The 23,365-nt window shown below is 29.5% G+C and overlaps 1 protein-coding gene across 3 annotated transcripts in view; it reads left to right on the top strand.

The window, feature by feature from the left end:
* Positions 1 to 23,365, top strand: part of LOC129913011 (voltage-dependent calcium channel subunit alpha-2/delta-3) — a 150,979-nt gene that overhangs the window by 90,352 nt on the left and 37,262 nt on the right. For all 3 annotated transcript variants that reach the window (XM_055991330.1, XM_055991329.1, XM_055991328.1), the window contains exon 4: positions 10,245 to 10,355. In XM_055991330.1, the coding sequence (XP_055847305.1) occupies positions 10,245 to 10,355 (111 nt within the window). The remainder of the gene's footprint in view (positions 1 to 10,244; positions 10,356 to 23,365) is intronic.

Here is a 23,365-nt window from a genome sequence, read left to right as displayed (position 1 = left end):
CTTTGAGTAAAAAGCACTCATACGCCCTACGTTTTTTTTTTTTTAACTGGTTTTTGATGCATTTGGATTCACAAAACCTAAAAATCACAATGGTTCCTTTCTACAATTTTTAATAAATATATTAAACAATATTTATTTTGTTTTTTTTTATGAAATCGGCTAGAAATTAAAAAATAAACTTAGAAAAGAAATGCTGGATGAAAATTTTCAAAAATTAGTCATTTTTTGCTTCAAATAAAATTCAAGCTTATTTTAATAAAAATAACATTTTGACAATATTTTATGAAATTCGAAAGATTTTTTTAAAAGACAACAATAAGAAAAAAAATTAGTTTTTAACATATAAACATATAACCACAGCTATTGAACGAACATCATGCTAACTTGGTTTTTTCCATAGTTAGCAAAAAATAATTGAGTAAGATTTGGTGGCCAGCGATAGAAATTTTTGTATGGCCTGTTTCAGTTTTTTTCGATAAAATAAAATATTACTCATACACCACAGTGACCCACAAATTATACGATTTTTAACTTGAATGACCTGAATATAAAAGTTTTATAATTTATAATGAAAAAAGGATCAATGAAGACCGTTTTCAATGATCACTTTTGCATTTGAATGAGATTGAATATAATATAATAATAATTTTTTGTCCATGAACTGTGTTGTCCAAATAAAATATTTCAAAACTGCTTGTTCACTTGAAAATCCTTGCTTTTAAAAATTTACATTAGTCTAAAATTTCAAAAAAACTAAAATAAATATCATACACACGAAGCAGTAAGTAGCTTCTTTAATCAACCTCTTAACGTCGTCAAGGTCTCTGATCTCTTATACGAAGGTAACTACTTAAATATATGCATTATAAAATTCTTAACGCATTTTCACATCCTTAAGCTGTTCATTGTGTGTTCTTGTTTTTGTCATTATCCTCAGTTAACATACTCCTGGTACCTATATAATATACTTGCAAATTACTCAAACCTCCATCACCTTCAACCATATCAAGTCGTTCATTTCGAAAAAGTCTCATTCCATATTATGAAAAAAAAAAAAAAATCTTCCTCCAAGATGGATGTAATTCAATGTTGTAATGAGGACTATTTTCCAACACAAAATGTTGCTGTCACTATATTCCGCACAAAACTACCTTACACACACAAATTTATACATTTACCGCGATTATAATATCCTACTGTATTTTCACCTCATGAAAAAATAAGAAAAAAAAAAAAAATTATTAAGAGTGGATCAGTATGGAGAGGTATAAGAAAATTGGTGCACACTCCAAGGACTCTAAAGGTGGCAAAGGATATGGGTTGGTTCGGGTTGGTACTTCAACTGCACGATAGTTGTGGTAAAAAGTGATATTTCGTTGCATGAATAACCAATGAAGGAGAAGCGGATTAGTTTATGGAATGTTGATGGTTATATGCTGCTTTTAGGTGCACCTATAGAGCAACCTTCTTTAGTATATGTACTATGATACTGACATGAATAGGAGATCTATATAATGTCGCTCTCTCTGTCTTTCCTCCTTCAATCTGCAAACCAACAACGTCAAGGATGGAATTTTCTTACTTTTCCTTGAAAGAGTTCGAGATGATTTTGAGGTTTTTGCGGTTCGTCACAAGCTGAAGGACACTTTGCTGCTTTCAATCTAGTCGTGTTCTCGTCCTCGTTCTCTTAACCGTGAAGAATTTCTTGGTTTTTTTTTTGTTTTTTATTCATATACATGCGTTATCGTTGTCGTCGTCGTAAGTCCTTGACAAGAGACCATTAAATTATTCCCCCAAAGGACTATGAGGGACGATGTGGAATTTTTACACATTTTTTTTTTTTTATTTGATGAAATTTTAACATCGTGGAAGTTATAGAGGTTCTTGAAGCAAAGGAGAAAATAAGGTAGCTAATTATTCATTTATCAGAGTAGAAGAAATGTGATAGACAAAAAAAGTAATAATAAAGAAGGTCAATTGAAGGTGAGGGCGCTGGAAAAGTTTTGTGAAAAAAAAAATCACAGATGTACTAAATTAGGGTATCACAGATTTTTCTGGGAAGTATTAAGAGTGGTTCAGTATATATCACGGATCACAGTGGTTTGTATCACAGATTTTCCCGATAATATCACGGAGTACCCCGCTAAGTTATAAAAGGTTATTGTGCTAAGTATCACAAATTTCTGTGGTAAGTATCACAAGTTGTCACGGAATATATCACAGATAACCCGGATAAGTATCACAGATTTTTCCAATAATATCACGGGTTACTAGGCTAAATGCTACAGATTTTTTCATCTATTCTAAAGTAGATAATATATATATGTATCACAAATGGGCCTGTTGGGTATCGTGGATCGTTCCGGTTATATCACAGATATTCCGATAAGTTTAAAGCATTGTTTCGATTTAAGAATGGGTTACTCGCCAAAGTATCAAAGATTTCTTTTAGAAGTATCACATGTTTTCTAGAATACATCTCGGGTTGCCGTAGCAAGTATTTACGAATTTCTTTGGTAAATATCACAGGTTGCCACATTATAAATCATTGATCACCCTGGTTAATATCACAGGTTAGCCCGCTAAATGAAACAGATTCTTCCGGTAATAGTGGTTTACTAGGCTAATCATCTCATATTTGTCCGTTAAGTATCACGAGTTACGGAACTGAATATCACAGATTTTTGCGATGCATATCACCATCACATCACATATCGTGGATATTCCCGGTGATATTATCAAGTATCCCGTTAAATATGTATATGAACTGTACTATCACAGGTAAATGGGCTAATATCACAGACTTGAGTATATATCACGGGTTCCACTGTTAAATATCACAGATTTCCATGGTCATATATTTTTATTTTGCCTCTGGGTCAGCAAATTTTAGAATTCAATTCTACTAGGTTTTTTTTTTTAATTTACACTCACAACTATAATGGATCTAATGTACTATGTAAAAGTAATTTTATTACTTTGAAAGAATTGGGTTAGAAAAATTGATTCACTGAGTTTCCTTAAAATTACTTCCACAAAAAAAAAAAAAACAAAATACCTACCTAACATTTGTGAATGATCCCACAGGTATGGCAGCCAAAAGTATAATAAATGAAATATGAGCAGTTACTTTTGTACCAATTTGTGTCACTTCAAGATTCTTTATATTGAAAATGTTCTTTCACAAACAAAAAAAAAAAAAAAAAACCTAAGCCACAAAAGCTAGTAATATAATAAATCCCACCTCACCCAAGCGTCTAATATTATTATATGATGACAAACTTCACAACAAAAAAAAATCTTTTCTAGTTTTATAACAAAAACTACTGCGACTGTAGAATGCAGAATATACTGTTGCACCCGCACGACCTATTTTTCTTACTGGAACAACAACACAAGAATTTTTGTGTCCTTTTGTTATATGGTGCAAGGAGTTTCCCATTGGATTTGGATTTTACAGTGTGAACTTTTTTTTTTTAGAATTTTGTTTTTGCTTTTTTTTTTTTTGTTTAGAAAAGAGACGAGTCAACTATTGTTGTATTAACTTGGTCTAAGGGGCAAGTATCGTTTCAGAATAGTTTTTTTTTCAGATTAATTTCTGAAAGCTTGTAACTACCTGCAATTTGTAACTTGTAAATTTGTTGCATTTTTAGTTACTTGTTGCTGGTTGTCTTTCTGCAACAAAACTCTTCCTTTCTTTTGTTTCTTAAAAATTTTTAATAACATAGAATGTATTCGATTGTTTATTATATTCATTGACAACATGTTGACAGTATTTATAGCAACAGAATTTGTTTCTCTAGTGTTTTCTCCTGTAAAATAAAATCAGGGTCTACAAAGGAATACATTGGAAGTTCTTGGTACGTTCTTGGCAACCTTTTTCTTCAAAAAATCTATGTATCTTTCTTATCTGTTACCGTACCAGTCGATATTTACTTTGTAATTAATTACAAGTCTTGGTAACATGTTTTGATTCAAGTAGTCGCAACTTGTTGAAATAATATTTTCATTAATGTTGGCAACATATTGCTCTTTTTTACTGGAACATTTTTTTTTTCATTTCACTTTGTTGCAATAAAATGTCCCATCAAACAAAACAATTTATTGAAAATTGCGATTTGATGTGGCAGCAAGCTGCCGCAACATTTTCTGCTGGAAACTTTATGTCCCATATTTTAAAAATTTTATTGCAACAATATTTTTTCCAGAAGCTTATTTGAAACTTTTGATTTGAGTTTCAGAAAAAATGCCTATCAATAAATCATTTCAACTGATTCGAATAACTAAGCAAAATGCGGCAACATGTTTAAAAATTAGCACTTTTTGGTTACCTATTGTTTTTTTAGAGTAGTTCAACGCAACAAAATGTTGCTGAACATGTTTATAATAGATATTTTTAATGTTAAAAAAAATTTGAAATGTTTCCTCGCATTTTATTAATGCATGTTACCAATTTCTAGCAACTAGTAAAAAAAATCGTATCTCAGATTTATTCCCGGACTAGGTTGCTGATCACAATTACTTGAATCCTAAGAACTTTGTGCTTAAGGACTCTTCGTTTACAAGAAGTTGAAAAGAAAAGGCTGCCATTTAAAGATATTGTAACCCTTTATGTTACTAAAAGTTGATTTGATTGCTTTAACAAATTTCCAAAATTTCTTGAAGAAACTTATCACAAAAAAAAAAATCGGCAACATGTTTAAAAAAAAAAAATGTTTAAAAAGGATAATTTGTTTTCATGGAAACGGGAGGCTTAAAATGTTGCATTAACAAATTAGAAGCTCAAGAAATAGCTATAGCTATCTGCAACAATACTTATTATTTTGTTAAAACTTACTACTTGAAACAAAATGTTGCGATGTGAAATTTTTTTTATAAAACAAAATATTAAGATATTTAATTTTATTTTTAAATGAGTAAAAATCTACGACTTAGTTTTGAACTTAATTTACTTTCAAAAAATTATCCCTTTGAACATACCTTCTTGCAAAAGATTTTTCCTTATGTTGTTTTTACTTGTTTTTTTTTTTTTCTATGTATTTTTCATTTCTTTTGTAATGACGCAAAGTTGTAAAAAATTTAGCTTTTTGCAAAATTGAAAAGTCCCTAAGAAAAGTAAGTGAAAGAAGGTTTGTTTTTTTCGAAAAGATAAATAGGTAGTGGTGGTGGTAAGGATGGTGGTTTTCGTGCGCATAAAATGTCCTCCTTGAAAAATATTTCCCATTCACAATGTAACTATGGCGCAAACACATCTTGGATGGTTTAACATGGTTTTCTTTTTCTTAGGAAAAAGGGTTTTGCAGTAGTTATTTTTTGTTTGTTTGTTTGTATTCTTTTCATTCTTACTTGTCTACGTCTTGGACTGGTTTTAGATTTTTTTTTTCGTTTGTTGTTGAGAAGAAAAAAACATTTATTACATTCTGAAATAAAATTACACAAAAAAAAAAAAACAAGGAACACAAAGAATTTAACTACTGTTTCCAACTTTATGCTAGTTTTTTTAATTCTTTTTACTACTTTTTTGGAAGGGAAAAAGAGAGCGGATTTGATACAATCAGAAAGGGCGTCAAAATGAAAAATATTATTTAATTTTGAAAAAATCATTTGCTTTTACTATTTTCATTACAAAATTATATTAAATACAAAATTTGTATAATTTTTCGGGATTTCGTATTCCCATTCGGGATTTTAGGTTTTCGGAATTTTGGGTTTTCGGAATTTTGGAATTTCGGGATTCAGTATTTTCTGGGTTTTGGGTTTTCGGGATTTTGGATTTTCCGGATTCCCTTTTATTGTAAAAAAAACTTCAAAACTCTCAACTATTTTCATAATATTAAAATTACATACATGATATTATAAATGAAATAATTTAATAATTTTTCGAGATTTCGGGTTCCTATTCGGGATTTTGGATTTTCGGGATTCTGGGTTTTCGGGATTTTGGATTTTCCGGATTTTGGATTTACCGGATTTCGGGATATTAATTCAAAACCCTTTTATTGTAAAAAAAAACTTCAAAACTCTCAATTTGAGGACTTTGGCGCTCTCTTGCTTCTTAACCAGTTAATGCAGAACATCAAGCCCCTGACATAAAGTGTCCACAAATCGAACGTGAATATTTGTTGCACTGCAATTTTCCCTTTCTACAAGTAGTGGAGTAACTAAAGCTCAAAAATTGGCAATATTAGGGAACCCGGCCGAACAGCTTAGATTTTGATGATCTTTTTTTTCAAACGTCGCGTCGGTAATTAAAAATACTTTAAAGTCTATAGTCGGTGTTGCCGTTTTGATTTTTTAAATTTAATTGAAGATTTTTATGAACAAAAACAAATTTTTTTCAAAAATTTTTCTTAAATTTCATAAATTAATTGATGCCAAAAGATTGTCTAGGAAATTCAAGGAACAAAAATATATGGGAGTGAGGGACAATCTTCCATAGTTCAAGCGATAGATGCAATTTTCTTATTAATTGACTTCAAACACAAAAAAAAAATATTTGAACACAACGGCAACACCTACAATATTCAAATATACATTTTTTAAAAGCTAGAAGCTTAGTCATATATGTAAAATTAAAATTAAGTTAATTGAATGAACGGCTTTTGAAAGAATGGTAATTGAACTCAGATTTTTGAAAAAATTTTAACATGTCGTTTTTTAAACTTGGTCGTAATATAAAATGCATTTATTTTCAAATTTTTTTGGCCGCATTTATTATGATTTCAAATTATAAAAGGAAATGTCAATATGTAATACGGTTTATGAAAAAAATTAAAAAGTATTTCATTTTCGAAGAACTTTTTTTAATAAAAGTTTTGAAAAAAAATGTAACTTATTTTTACTTGCGATATAGGTACTATAGGGCAAGTTTAGGATTCGTAAAAAAAATCGAACTCGAGATAACAATTTTACATGACATTACGATGATGGAGAATGCCAAAAAAGTGGGTCCGGCAATTCTGTCTGTCTGTCTGTCTGTCTGTCTGTCTGTCCGTCTGTCTCTATCTGGAGCTGCAGCCTAAACGAGTGAAGTGATTTTCTTCAAACTTGGTAGTTAGCAGTTTTTGGTGATTCCCTAGAGGGGAAATTGAAATTTTTTTTTTATGACCAAAACTAACGGTACCTGCCATATAACGGAAATAGAAAAGTTAATTTTTTTCAAAAACGGCTCTAACGATTTTGATTAAAATTTTTGTGTGTAATACTACACATAAGGGCCAACTTTTTAAATAAAAAAAATATTTTTTGTACCGTTATTAACGGTACCTGTCATAGAACGGTTTTTTTCGTTTCTGAATATCTCGTACAAAATTAACCCGATTTAAATGAAAATTTTTATACAAAAGTGTGTAAGTAAAGATAATATTAAAATTTTAGAAAATTTTCAAAAAACGCATTTTTGGTTTTTTAAAAAATATTTCAAAATTTTTTTTTGAAAAATCAATTTTTTGAAAACGGATCAATGAAAAATTTTGAAATTTAGTTTTTATATGTAAATTAATTATTTCTTCAAAATGGCATACCAACTTTTTTTTGAAAAATGTTAAAAAAATTTTATATATAAAAAATTATTTTTTTAAAAAACGGCTCCTACAATTTTCAAAATTTTTTTTCTAAAAATACCTTTTTATACGAGAAATAAAATGGCATATTTGTTTTTTTTTTTAAGATATTTTAAAACGGAGTTTTATTAATTATAAAAACAGATTTAATTTTTTTATACTACTTATGAAATTTCTTCAAAATATCGAATTTTAAATTTCTTGAATAAAAAGCTTTAACATTATAGTTACTTTAAGCATAAGAGCAAGTACGTGCGACCCCAGTCGTGCAATTTATTTTTTTTTAAGTTCAACATCTAAACATAAAATTATTTTTTATTTATTTAATAACCCTTACTGTTGAAAGTTAAATAGCAAAAATTTAAAGTTCCTATTTACCACAGTCTTTGAGAAAATTAATTATTTCAATGCAAAAATTCAGTTTTAATAAAAAAAAAACCATTGAAATTGAAGTAATTTTTCATTTTTTTTTTTTCAAAAGTGTGATATATTTTACCTTTTTTGCTTCGAAATTCAACTGATAATATTCATGGCCAAAAATTTTTTTTAAATTAATTCATATTTTATTAGAAAAAGTTTGGAAAAAAGTCATTTTATATTTTTCTAATAACATTTTTTTTTTTAATTCTGAGTTTGAGGACCATTTTTTCAAAAAGTCTTGATCAAATTTAGTGGATTTAAATTTAAGAGATAGGAATGAGCTTCTGGCTGTTAAAAAATGTATTTTAAAATATTGTAGGTGTTGCCGTTGTTTTCAAAATATATTTTTTGTGTTTGAGGTCAGAATGTTAGAAAATTGCATTTATCGCTTAAACGATGGAAGATTGTCCCTTACTGCCTTTTATATATTTTCCTTAAATTACCTAGAGAATCTTTTGCTATCATTTGTTTTATGAAATTTAAGCAAAATAAAATGCACGACTGGGGTCGCACGAACTTGCTCTTAGAGTTAAAGTTGCTTAAATTTTTAGGACTTTTTATATAGAAATTTGGAAAAAAAAATAAAATTCGTTTTAAAAAAAAAATAAAATAAAATCTGAAATTAAATTGCCCTCCAAAACAAGTATGCAGTTTTGATTGATATATTAACATGCATTTTTAGAAAAAAAATTTTCAAAATCGTTAGAGCCGTTTTTTTAAAAACTAATTTTTTATAAATAATTTTTTGGAAAAAAAGTTTAAAAATAAAATTGGTATGCCATTTTGTAGAAATCACTAATCAACATCTAAAAACAAAATTTCAAAAAAATTCAATGTCCCGTTTTCGAAAATTTGATTTTTCAAAAAAAAATTTTCAAAATTTTTTTAAAAATCCAAAAATTATTTTTTTCAAAATTTTATTTTTGGCTTATATTTAAATTATATAAATGCTTCTTCACAAAAAGTTTCGTTGAAATCGAATAAGCAGTATTGGAGATAATCGGATTTGAAAAAAAACGGTTCTATGGCAGGTACCGTTAATAATGATTTTCAAAAAAAAATTTTTTCATTAGAAGATAGACCTTAACTTTAAACTAACACTTGAATTTTTTAAACAAAATCGTTGGAGCCGTTTTTGAGATATTTCAATTTTACTAAAATCGGTATATGACAAGTACCGTTATTTTTGGTCCAAAAAAATTAATTCCAAAAACCCCTCTGGAGAGTCGCCAAATAACGCTGCATACCAGGTTTGACATCAATCGGTCTATCCGTTTAGGCTGTAGCTCCTTATACAGACAGACAGACAGACTGACAGACTGACAGACAGACAGACAGACAGACAGACGGACTTCCGGGACCCACTTTTTTGGCATTGTCTACCATCGTAATGTCATGGAAAAATGTTATCTCAACTTTTTTTTTTTGTACGAATGCATAACTTGATATATAGTACCTATATCGCAAGTAAAAAATGGTTTTGTTAAAAAAAAATTTAATTTTAATTTAAAAAAAAACAATACGGCAACACTGGCAATTTTTAATCTATAGACTTTAAAGTATTTTTAATTACCTACGTTTGAAAACAAAAATCGTCAAAATCAGAGCTGTTCGGCCGGGTTCCCTAATAATTTGCTTTAGTTACTCTACTAAAGATAAGATTATTTAATTGAAATAAGTTTGCGACCTATTACCTTTCAGTGTTACTTTTTTTAGTGATAACTTTTTGAAATTTAGTATTCAAAATATGCCTATTTATTTCGGTTCCAAATTACCTAAAAAATTAGAAACTCAATGATACGCAGTTAACCCCCAAAAAATTTTCATTTCTAGTTGCCCTAATAAAATAATCCCTTCCATTATTTATTGGAAAATTTTATAGCATTTCCTTAGGCCAAACTTAAATCAATTAACCCAAAAGTATGATCCGCGATGTCATTTTTGTACCTCCGCTTTAAAATTTATGATTGAAAATATAAATAAAAATGTACAATTTCCCCCTTTTTCTTATAATAATCGTCTGTCACTTCTATATACCCCCCCCATTGCCAACAAACCATGTTTGTCATCCAACTTAAGTTTCCTATACAAAAGTGTGTACCTACAATAAGAAAAGTAGGATCTAAGGATATTGTCTCTTTTAAAAATTAATCAACGTTAAAGTTTTATAACCGTCTATAAGTTGTAATTTATTTATTTTATACTTATTTTGTGTTTTGTATTTTTCTATTTTTGTATTTTGTCCTTTTTTTTATTTTGCAGAGATACAAGGACAACGATATCGAAGTAAAACGTAAAGATGGAATAATTCTTTTGCGTGAACTTGCTGCCGAGGTGAAGAATTTCATGGATTTCAAGAAGAATGCTGTAATGGTAAGTACCTCTACAACTATAAACATAGCTTCTAATAAATATATCTTAGAAAAAAAAAAAAAAAAGGAAAATAACAAAGAAAATTGTTTTGTACCGCGCGTATCCCTTTTTTTTTTTTCTTTATTTTTTGTTCATTTTGATGGGAAAGAAAAACCTAGAGGGCACTCGATTAATTGAGAGTCTGATTTATTTATTTTTTTCTTTTTTTTTTTCTTATCACTTTTTCTCCATCTATTCGTCCTTTCTTCCTGAGGGATGATAATGATGATGATGAATAAAATCTCAGAACATCATAGAAAATAGAAGAATGAAGGAAAAAAAGATAAATTTAAGAAAATCGCAAGGATATCAAAGTTATCCTTTTCTATTTGTGCAATTCTATGAGTTATTATCCTTATTTTTGCCTGCGAAAAAAAAAACTTCGATTTATAATATTTTTTTTTTTCGTCCTTTTCAATAATTTGCGTGAAGACTAGGAAAAGAAGGGTAGGAGGGGGGTGATATTGGTTGATGATGAAAGTGAAGGTATAGCCACAAAATACTGGGCAGAATTTTTATACCTATGTATATTTCTGTGTGTTTTTTTTTTTTTTTTTTTTCATTGATTGAATTAAAAAGGACGAGAGGATGTTGTTTTTTTTTTATTTATTTATTTTTATTTTCCTACGTTTCTACCATCCTCAGTCTATGGTCATGCCATGCCTTATTGATTGAATGAATTGATAAATTACGCACAACTCGGACGGACGTTGAATCTTGTGGCATTTTTCGTTGTTGAATTTGCGGATAGCTTCTTTAGGTTAAATAAATCAAATTGTCAGAAAATGACTAAGAGAGAGAGAGAGAGAGAGAGAGAGAGAGAGAGAGAGAGGAAAAGAGAAAGTGGCGGAAGTATAAAGCTTTCAATCTGTTTGTTGTGAAACGTGAAATCGTCGATGCGAACCTTTAGGGTTTAATTGTGAGCTGTTTTTGGGGGCTGTAATGGGTGGTCTCTATAAGATTATTGGTGGTGTAGGTTATTCTGATAAGGTTTCCCGTCTTTTTTTTTTTTTTTTGTTAATTTAAAGGCTTTGAATATATTCACCTGGTACGTGGGTTGTTTTCTGTTTACTACGTGTTAATTTTAAGGCTTGATGGTAGGTATTTAAAAAAAAAGGGGGAAATAGGTATATATCTGTTGGAGGAAATTTCCAGGATTAGTGTCAAATGTAAGCTGTATAGAAATCTGAACAAACGATATTCATTCGAAGTTAAAATACAAAAAAAAAAAAATAAGGAATTATTTCAACTTTTGAAATTTGGCGGGGAAGAATTACCTTTCTTAACATTAAATTTTTTGCTCTATACAAACTAATTCCTATCGAATTTGTTGATGGAAATTAGTTCATAGATTTAGGACTTAATTTAGTTGGGATTTAAAAAATTACTTCATAGATTTTAAAGATTTGAACTCGATAACTTTCCATCAAAAAAAGCGAAAAAACACGTATTTTTATCTTCTCACGCTATTAAATCCATTTTTTTTCCCTAACAACCTATACAAATTTGTACACCATCTGAAAGCTTATTGTCTTAGCTCAAAGTGTATATATCGGTCAGGTGTATGAGACATCTACAAAAAGAGTTAGAATTTTTTAAACTCGATGAAATTTCATCCAAAAAGCAAAAAAAAACATTTATTTTTATGTTCTCATGCTATTAAATCAATTTTTTTGTTTGACAACCTGTAAAAAAATTTATACCATGTGAAAGCTTATTGTTTCACCTTGTATAATGATGTATAAATCTTATTTCAAAGATGTCTACAAGAGAAGTTAGAATTTTTTAAAGTCAACCATGTCGAATTTCCAGACTGAGATTACGGTACTTCCCACACTGGTAGCTGGTCATCGCCAACAGATCTCCACAGGTGCTTTGAGGTATTTTTAATTTTTTTTTTTTCAATTTAAGATTGTGTAACTTGTAGATCACGTAACGTTATGTGTGATATATAAAAGGTTATGTTATCAGCATGCGTATTAAAGTTAAATCAAATTTGTATGTGCACTAGATCAAAAAATATAACGTGTGTTGGAAAAGAACATCTTTTTACCGTTACCTCCGAATTTTGAATATGAAATTAATTGAAATTTTGTACAATTATAATTTATTTAATTACCTATCTACAGTATTTCATTCATCTATCTATTAAAACAAAAAAGTTATAACAAGTTGAAGTCGTGTCGCTTTTTCGTTTCATCTTGTTTCAAATCACTACGATACTAAAGAAGTTTTCACTTCAAAAAAACTTTTTTTTTATCAGACCTACTCGAGATCGTACTTCTGGTTCCACGAAATTTTATTTTGAAAACTATCCATATTTTTTAATGATGTTGTCGTGGATGCAGCGACTTATAATATTGAATATCGGATATGTTTTTTTGATGGTGGCGATATTTTTGCCATACAAATTATGATCTGATAAAAATTGAGGTAATTAGATCTATTGATACTCAATACTTTTTACTAAAATAGCTTTTCGATTAAAAAATTATTTAAGGTTTAAAAAAATTAAAAACTAAAAGAGCTTATTTTTTTTAATAAAGGGGTGCGCGCAACCCCTTAACATCATCGAAAAATTAGGGTAGCATTATTTTGTGTCGAGAAAACAAGTTATAGGTAGAGCAAATTGAAATAATGAAAAAAGTGATTTTTTCGGTCCACCCTAATGCGCATGTTTTTGTCCAACATGAGATAATATTCTTGGAAGTTCTGGCAAGTCCTCTGTAGATGGTTTTTAGTTTGCATTGCAAAACTTCCACTCCACTGAGTACCTATAGATATCATTTTTTTATCCAATGTTTCTTTATTTGAAAATATAGCTGTTAGAATGTTTGCGATGGCTCCATTAAGCTAGAACTGTGACCTCAAAATTTGTGAATCCAAACCCAAAATAATATTTTCCAAAATCCCCAAAAATATTTTTTTTTTTTTTTTTTTAAATACACTCAGCTTTTAGATTTCGTAGGCCTCAAGATTCTTCCAAAGTAACTTATGGGACTAGCGACTTTTCTTCTTACTTCTATGATTTCAATTCTAGAAGACAACAAATAGATGTTATTTTGTGTTTTACGAAGTTCACACATTTTTCTAAAATGTACTATAGTTCCTATGTCAACTAACTCAATAATTCTGCTAACAATTGAAAAATTGTAATCGCAAGTTAATAAAGCTTTCTCCGAACTTATTTTCAAATAAAAGTTATACCTCCGTTCAAAGTTATATAGAAATGTTTTTTTGAAGACTTCAGAAAGTGAGGTTATAAAAGTTAGATAATGCAGTGACTTCTTTAAATACCTACTTCCTAGAAGCTTGATAGAGAAATTCACTGTTTAAAGTATTTTGGTTATTTCAAAACAATATTTAATTTTATTTTATCTTCAAGAGCCGGTATAGACGTGCAAAATTGGCACACCTTTCAAATTGGTTAATATGCATTAGTTGAGTGGGTAGAGTGGATGGACTATATATAGCCTTGGTATCTAATGGAGTACCACGTTTTTCAAAAGCCATAGTTTCGCTAAAGTTTCGGTAAAGCTTCGCTAAGACTTCTTTTCAGCTTCTTTAAGACCTTTTTTTTTCCAATGCAGAAAAACCTTGCTGCTGTTAAAAATTACACTCTTTAGTACTTAAAAGAAGCTGAATATTTAGTTGGGGTTGACTGTATTTAATTCTCTTCTATTCAGACACTGCTGGAGAGAAGCTATATATGCTAAAACTGGTTGTGAAACTTTAATTTCATTGAAAAACATTGCATAATTTGTTTTTTTTTTTTTTCAATTGTATTTTGTATAATAAATTCTACTGTAACGGAGTAGTGGAGTAACTAAAGCTCAAAAATTGGCAATATTAGGGAACCCGACCGAACAGCTTAGATTTTGATGATCTTTTTTTTCAAACGTCGGTAATTAAAATACTTTAAAGTCTATAGATTAAAAATTGCCGGTGTTGCCGTTTTGATTTTTTAAATTTAATTGAAGATTTTTGTGAACAAAAACAAATATTTTTCAAAAATTTTTCTTAAATTTCATAAATTAATTGATGCCAAAAGATTGTCTAGGAAATTCAAGGAAAAAAAATATACGGGAGTGAGGGACAATCTTCCATAGTTCAAGCGATAGATGCAATTTTCTTATTAATTGACTTCACACACAAAAAAAATATTTGAACACAACGGCAACACCTACAATATTCAAATAAACATTTTTTAAAAGCTAGAAGCTTAGTCATATATGTAAAATTAAAATTAAGTTAATTGAATGAACGGCTTTTGAAAGAATGGTAATTGAACTCAGATTTTTGAAAAAAAAAATTATTGAAAAAATTTTAACATGTTGTTTTTTAAACTTGGTCGTAATATAAAATGCATTTATTTTCAAATTTTTTTGGCCGCATTTATTATGATTTCAAATTATAAAAGGAAATGTCAATATGTATTACGGTTTATGAAAAAAATTAAAAAGTATTTCATTTTCGAAGAACTTTTTTTAATAAAAGTTTTGAAAAAAAAATGTAACTTATTTTTTTTTTAAAGTTCAACATCTAAACATAAAATTATTTTTTATTCATTTAATAACCCTTACTGTTGAAAGTTAAATAGCAAAAATTTAAAGTTCCTACTTACCACAGTCTTTGAGAAACTTAATTATTTCAATGCAAAAATTCAGTTTTAATAAAAAAAAACCATTGAAATTGAAGTAATTTTTCATTTTTTTTTTTCAAAAGTGTGATATATGTTACCTTTTTTGCTTCGAAATTCAACTGATAATATTTATGGCCAAAAATTTTTTTTAAATAAATTCATATTTTATTAGAAAAAGTTTGGAAAAAAGTCATTTTATATTTTTCTAATAACATTTTTTTTTTTTAATTCTGAGTTTGAGGACCATTTTTTCAAAAAGTCTTGATTAAATTTAGTGGATTTAAATTTAAGAGATAAAAATGAGCTTCTGGCTTTTTAAAAATGTATATTAAAATCTTGTAGGTGTTGCCGTTGATTTCAAAATATTTTTTTTGTGTTTGAGGTCAGAATGTTAGAAAATTGCATTTATCGCTAAAGGATGGAAGATTGTCCCTTACTGCCTTTTATATATTTTCCTTAAATTACCTAGAGAATCTTTTGCTATCATTTGTTTTATGAAATTTAAGCAAAAAAATGGTTTAGTTAAAAAAAAAATTAATTTTAATTTAAAAAAACAATACGGCAACACCGGCAATTTTTAATCTATAGACTTTAAAGTATTTTTAATTACCTACGTTGGAAAAAAAAAATCGTCAAAATCAGAGCTGTTCGGCCGGGTTCCCTAATAATTTGCTTTAGTTACTCTACTAGAGTAATAAGAATTAAAACGATGAAAATAAAATATTCGTAAATAAAAAAAAGAGTATTTTTTGAAATGTATAAAATTTGAGTAAGCAGGAGTAAATTTTTTACAATTTTTTTTTTTTTTCTTTAACTGTAAATACCACATTTTCATAAAAATTATGGTCATGATTTTTGGTTGCAAATTTATAAACTTTTTCGAAGTTTTGAATAATTTTTAAATCACCGTTTCTTAAATATTAACTAAAATAAAAAAGAAAGTAAAAATACAAATACAAGGATCTTTAATGACAACAACATCAGAATCCGAATCAGGAAAAAAAAAAAATATTATTTACAAAATCTTTCTCTCTTTTTTTCAAAGAGGACACGACATCCTTTTGATTATCTTTTTAATCACCAAAGCCCTTTTTTCCATCAACTCATTTTATAGACACACTCGAGTGGAGGGGAGGGATTGTTGTTATAGAGGAATAATAAAGTCAATACTATGACAACTTCAAGATGATGACGGCAAACTGAACAAGGAACAGAGAAAGACAGAGGGAAGGGAGATGTTGGGGAGAATGGGGGTTAAAGAAAATTTGATATGCCATCGGCATCCTGATGATCTCATGAAATTTGTTACAAAACCAGAGAGGGATTGTATACTATAGGTATTATAGCAGCACAAGTCGAAATTGATGCTGATGCTATGATGTTGAAGCAACCCACCATATTCTCTAGGCCAGAGAAGGGGAAACCAATAGTTGACCTCATTTATAACCTGAATGGGTGGTGAAATAGAATAAAGATTTTTCTCAGTTACCAGGGGTAAAAGGAGGTTTGTGAACAGGAAACTTTTGGTCTAAACCAAAGGACGTGCAAGAAAAAAAAAATAACAGAAATAACACATAGAGAATATGATGGAACGAGAAGAAGGGAAAAAGAAAATTCTTGGCAAACAAAAAAAGGAAATTGCCTTGCCTGCCTCCTGGAGCAATTTGGCTATCAATTTTGAATCAGCTTTTTCTCGTTTTTTTTTTTTTTTTTTATTTATTTTTTTCGTTTCGTTCGTTTTTGTTACCAAAGCCACCACCACCACCACTGGCGGTATTTCTTTGCGTCTCTCTTTTTCCATTTTTAACATCCTGTGGTTTCTGCACCATTTCTTCCTTGAGTTGACATTTTCTTGATTTTGATGTTTTTTTTTTTTTTCTGTTTCGGTTTTCTATTTGAAATTTTACGCAGCTACTTTGTTGGAAAAACTCACACAAAGTGCGTCAGGTAAAATGTTTTTTTTTTTTTTTTTTTTCTTGTATGGTGTGTGTGTGAGGGGGAGGGTGGTTGTTTATAGGGTTACTCATGTGTTTTTTTTTTTTCTGTGTTGAGTTATGGAGGGATTCGGTGCAAAGGTTTAAATATTCTATGAGGCAAGATAGGAAAAAAAAACAGGACACCAATGAATTTCACGTAGGACAACTTTTACTTTGAAAATTAATGGGATTACATGGTATGGTAGGTATAAAATCGTATTACGACCATGTCCTTGCAAGGTCATTGCCTTCAAGAAAATATGAAAAAAAAAAATAAATAAGTGGAACATCATACCAAATTTATTGGTTAACTTGTTCTGCGGCAAATAAAAACGTATACAAAAAAAAAAAACAATTGAAATTCTCATAGAAGGTACAATTTTGAACTTTAAACTTGAAATATTTGAAACATATTTGAATTGCTCAGTCAAACTGAAAAAAAATAAATGCTAGCTAAAAACTAAAAAAAGAAGAGAATTTGTTAATCACAGTAAGAAATAAGTAAGGGAAATGGGGGCAAGACGGTTTTCGTACTATGTTGTATGAAAAAAAGTAAAACTGGCAACACTTGTAATATAAAATAGGTGCCCTTTGGTACGATCGATCATGTCTGTAAGTTTTAGCAATTTCGGTTAAGACCCCGAAGAGTTACGGCAAATTTTGTGATTTTTCATCAAATTGTTATCGTTCAATGTGAAAAGTCAGTTGTATTTTTCACATTGAAATAATTTAAATTTTTAACTTTTCTTTTTTTTATGATAGAAAGTGAATATTAAAAAGTATTTTCTGCGAAAGAAGGAGTCATAAAGATAAATTAAAAAAAAAAAAAAAATGCACGACTGGGTCGCACGTACTTGCTCTTGTAGTTCAAAGTATCTTTGTCTTAAATATCTATTGGAAATTTAAGATTTTGTTTAGTGTCGAGAAAAAAAAATAAAAAAAAAATTGAAAGTTAAAAAATTTTTTTTTCAAAAACTTTTTAGAAATTTTTTTTTTTCAAAGAATTTTTTTAATTTTGTTTTTACATTTGACACTTCAAAATGATTTCTGTAAATTTTGAATAGAATTGACTTATGCTTTGATGAAATATATGAACTTAAAAAATATGTCAATTTTTGAAAAACGGCAACGCCATATTTCCGTTCTCCGAATTTTTTAAGAAAAACTAAAAACGCAGTTTTGTTAGAATCAATAAGAGTATTATGTACACCAAATTTAATCGAAATCGTTAGAGCCGTTTTCGAGAAAGTTGCAATACCTCGAAAACGTTATATGGGAGATATGCGTTAAAGAAGAGATATTAAAAAAAAAAAAAAATGGGTCTAGGGATTTACGTAAAAATCATCTGTACCAAATTTCAAGCAAATCCATCCATCCGCTTAGGCCCTAGCTTGATGTACAGATGGACGCACAGACGCACACACGCACAGACCGACGGACGGCATGACGAAAATAATACAGAACATCAAATAAGATATGACTGGGGCAAGACCGCCCATAGGCGAAATTGGAAGCTCTGGTAGCTTTAACAAAGTGAAAAAGAAGTTCACCGTTAAATCTTCCAAAAAGCTAAGCAACAGGCGACAAACAATACTGTTATTGTTTTTGTAAATTGTATTTGTACCTTCTATCTGCAACTGTTCTTTTGATCCAATCAGATCCATGAAGATACGAATATCTTCTAAACGGTTAAAGCAATCAATTTGATGCCAAGAAATTTTTTGTAGAACGTTTAAGCCCCTACAAGAATATATCTTGTTAAATTGAAAATAATGAATTTTCAGTGATCTGGAAAATTTTTAAAAATATAAAATGTTTTTATAATTTTTTTTAACTTTGACCTCGAATATCTTTAGAATGGTTAGATTAATGAAAAAAGTTAATAAAACCTTTTTTGTGGAGCAATCAATTTCCAACAAGAATATGTCTTGCGCGTTTGATTATTATAATTTTTCAATTTGTTACAAAATTAAGAACAAAAAACGAATTTTTAAAGATTTTCTCGATTTTTGGACCTCAAATATCTAACCAACGGATAGATAAACGAAAAAAGTGTATAAGGCCTTTTTTGTAGAGCGTTCAATTTCCTACAAGAATATGAAAAGAAATTTTAAAAAAATTATTTTTTTTTAGTAGAAGCATGATGTAAAAATGGAAAATTGCAAAGCGGAGGACCTTCCCATTAATATAAAGAGCTCATATTTTATGTGTGTATATTCTAGAGGTGTCTAGCAATCGATTTTTCGGAGTACCAAATCAAAAAAAAAGAATTTCGATTTTTTTGACCCACCCTAATGGTCAGGGTATTTTTTTTTTTGCATGATATTATGTCATTTATAAGTTGAATGAATAAAATTCCCTGAGGTAATTCTCATTTGACCTGATGGTACTAATCTTTGGTTAATGTATTATTCTACTTTGAGTACAGAGGTGATTATAAAACTCGTTTCGAAATATGAGTCTAAAGTTTTGAAATGGACTTCATGAACATCAACAAGTTTCCAAAATTACTGGATAAACTTTCTCAATCATATTAAATCGGTGTTAGGATTTTTTTGTGAGTTTTGAATTTTTCAAAGTGCTCAAGAGGCCTAATCAATTGGTAATGAGGTTTTCAAGTAAAGATTCTATGGTCTATTTCGTTAATTTCTAAGTTTTCTTAGGTCTTTTGTGTATCAAGCAAAGTGACTGAAATTATTATTTTTTTTTGTATTTTATATTAAAAGGGAATTGACAAGGCAGCTATTAAGAATGCTATAAAAAAATATAACATATATTTTTATTATCCCTGATCCTGGTACACTGAGGAAAAAAACGCTACGTTAAACGTAATACCTAATATTCAACAGTGAGATAGCACGTTGCTAAAGTATTTGCCTTGTGACTAAGAAGTTGTAGGATCGATCCCCAGTGGCTGTCAATTTTTCTTTTTTTTTTTATTTAAATGTATGCTTTTGAAACAACTTTATTTTAAGAATGTTTTAAAACAACAAACCACTTTAAAATAACGATATTCTACTTTGATTTTAAAATGATCGTCTTCAACGCAAAATCATTTCGAAAAATAGTTGATCAACGTGGTTTTCGTTGATTTGAAGTTGTTTTTTCCCTAATTTTTTTAGAAAGCAACTTGAAACTTGCTTTTTTTGAAATCATGAAGTGTTACTGTTTTCAGTAATAAAACTGATCTAGACAAAGAAGATATCCAAAAATGGATGGTAATTTTCCTAGAATACTAAAACTATAGCATCAGTGGAAAATACCAAATCAAGAATTCGACTTTTATAGTTTTTAAATCTTATTTGCCGTAAATGACTATAAAATGTTTTGTCTAATAAAGCAACTTCGTTTTGAGAAGAAGTTTTTTTTTTGTATTTTTCAAGTTCGGAAGGAATTTAATCAATGTTTAGTAAATTGAACTCTTCTACAAGTAATATTCAAAAAATTTAATTTCTTTTTAAATCCAAAAACGATTGTTTTGAATATATTACAAAAACCTTCCAAATAGATTGAAAAAAAAAAATTAGTGTCTTTATACTTATTTCGCAAATTTTGCACTTTTTTTATAAAATTATATGTGACAAATAGAGCTGTAGCAAATCGTATGTATTCGTTACTAAAATGCGGGTATTTGCTTCAGTAACGAGTAACGAAACGTTACTTTCTAAACAGTATCGTTACTCGTATGTTTCGTTACTGGGTAGAGCTGTAGCAAATCGTTTGTATTCGTTACTAAAATGCGGGTATTTGCTTCAGTAACAAGTAACGAAACGTTACTTTCTAAACAGTATCGTTACTCGCATGTTTCGTTACTGGGTACTGAAGTAACGAAACATACGAGATACGAAACATACGAGTAACGACCCCATTCCAATTTCAATACTAAATCATCCAATATATGAGATACGAAACGAAGTGATACACTTAATTTGGCGCATTTAGCATCTCGTATCGATATCATTACCGTAGTCGGAATGCTAACTTCAGATAATTATCTGGAGTTTACTTTTGTCTCGATAATAACAGTAGTGCCAAGGTATAGTTGAATTTTTAGTATTTTCGTTTTAGTATTTTTTCTATGTGGCCGAAATATACCCATGCCGAAACCAATGTGTTTATGACCTTTTTGTTAATGGTCTTGAAATGTAGCTTAAGAATGTACAAAATTGTTTTGGTTTTTGAAAAAATTTGTTAATTTTCAGTGCAAAATTTTCAACTAAAAAAAAGCCGAGAAAACGAGGTTTGAAAATCACTGTCAATAGAAAAAAAAAAATGAAAAATTGTTCGACATGGTTGTATTGAAGTGTTAATATTCCGAGATCTGAGCGATGTTGAAATAAGGGTCTCTAAAGAATTGTGATAAGATTACTGAACGGATATTAACAAAAAATTACCAAAGTTTTGTCAAAAAAATAGAAAAAAATAAAAAAAAGTTTCCACGTTTCGAAAAAAAAATCAGTATAGCTACCTTCAAACTCTTATAACATGAGAACGCCGCAACTTAAATTAATGTTTTTGGCTTTAAAATGTAGCTTAGATTATACAAATTGTTTTTGTTTTTTTTCAAAAAAAAAATTTTTTCACTCTTATACCAACGTACGAAACATACTTAAAATACCAAACATACGAAACGTATCAAATACATGAAATATACGAAAAGTACGAAGCATGCGAAAGTAACGAAACATACGAAACATGCGAAACATACGAAACAACGAAATATACGAAACATAAAGTAACGAGTAACGATATTATTGATGCGGGTACTAGTATCAAAAGTAACGTATACATGCGGGTACTCATTTTGTCGTTACTTTTACAGCCCTAGTGACAAATCAACGGTTCCTTGATTTTTTACTTGCGATAGGTACATAGAGCAAGTTTAGGATTCGTAAAAAAAATCGAACTCGAGATAACAATTTTACGTGACATTACGATGATGGAGAATGCCAAAAAAGTGGGCCCGGCAATTCTGTCTGTCTGTCTGTGTGTCTGTCTCTATCTGGAGCTGCAGCCTAAACGAGCGAAGTGATTTTCTTCAAACTTGGTATTTAGCAGTTTTGGGTGATTTCCTAGAGGGGAAATTGTAATTTTATTTTTATGACCAAAACTAACGGTACCTGCCATATAACGGAAATAGAACAAACAGTTAATTTTTTTTCAAAAACGGCTCTAACGATATTGATTAAAATTTTTGTGTGAAGTATTACACATAAGAGCCAACTTTTGAAATAAAAAAAATATTTTTTGTACCATTATTAACGGTACCTGGCATAGAACGGTTTTTTTTTATTTATGAATAACTCGTACAAGACTAATCCGCTTTCAACGATTTTTTTTCGATAAATCAATTTTTTGAAAACGATTTGACGAAAAATCTTTAAATTTCGTTTTTATGTGTAAATCAAGGGGCACGGTAGTGCCCAGCCAAGTTCTCTAGCAATTTTGGCACTACACCCTTATTTACAGGAAACAACTAAGGCCATTTTCGACCCCCCTCTAACTTCCACACCAAAGATGCTAGAATATTCAAACTCGCTACATTTATTGAGCTTGTCAAAACCAAACTCCTCACAAAATTTAAGCCTTTTACGATGAGTAGTTTCTGAGATATAGGGCTTCAAAAATCGCAAAAACCGTAACTGACTGACTGACTCACTCACTCACTCACTCACTCACTCACTCACTCACTGACAGATCATCAAAATTATGGAGAACTTCCCGTTAACGTAGAAACTTGAAATTTTACACGGTGATAGGGCTTGTGGTGTATACAAAGGGAAAAATCGAAAATTTGAGATTTTCAATTCAGGGGGCGTGGCATCCGCCCATTTCCGCTGAATTATCATCAAATATTATAGAGCACTTCTGATTATCGTAGAATCTTGAAATTTGGTAGAATGGTAGAGCTGGTAGTTTGTACAAGGGAAAAAATTTAAAATTTGAGAATTTCAGCCAGGGGGCGTGGCATCCGCCCATTTCCGCTGAATTTTCATAAAATATTATAGAGCACTTCTGATTATCGTAGAATCTTGAAATTTGGTGGAATGGTAGAACTGGTAGTTTATACAAAGAAAAAATTTTAAAATTTGAGAATTTCAGCCAGGGGGCGTGGTAACCGCCCATTTCCGCTGAATTATCATTAAATATTATAGAGCACTTCTGATTATTGTAGAATCTTGAAATTTGGTAGAACGGTAGAGCTGGTAGTTTATAAAAAGGAAAAAATTTAAAATTTGAGAATTTCAGCCAGGGGGCGTGGCAACCGCCCATTTCCGCTGAATTTTCATCATATATAGAGATCTTCAATTCTACAGCCATACCTTGCAAAAAGTAGTGAAATCACAACAAAA

The sequence above is a fragment of the Episyrphus balteatus genome, chromosome 3 (assembly GCF_945859705.1).
Source record: "Episyrphus balteatus chromosome 3, idEpiBalt1.1, whole genome shotgun sequence".
Classification (NCBI taxonomy): domain Eukaryota; kingdom Metazoa; phylum Arthropoda; class Insecta; order Diptera; family Syrphidae; genus Episyrphus; species Episyrphus balteatus.
Note: the sequence above shows the minus strand (reverse complement) of the source record. Positions and strands in the feature narration are given on the sequence as shown.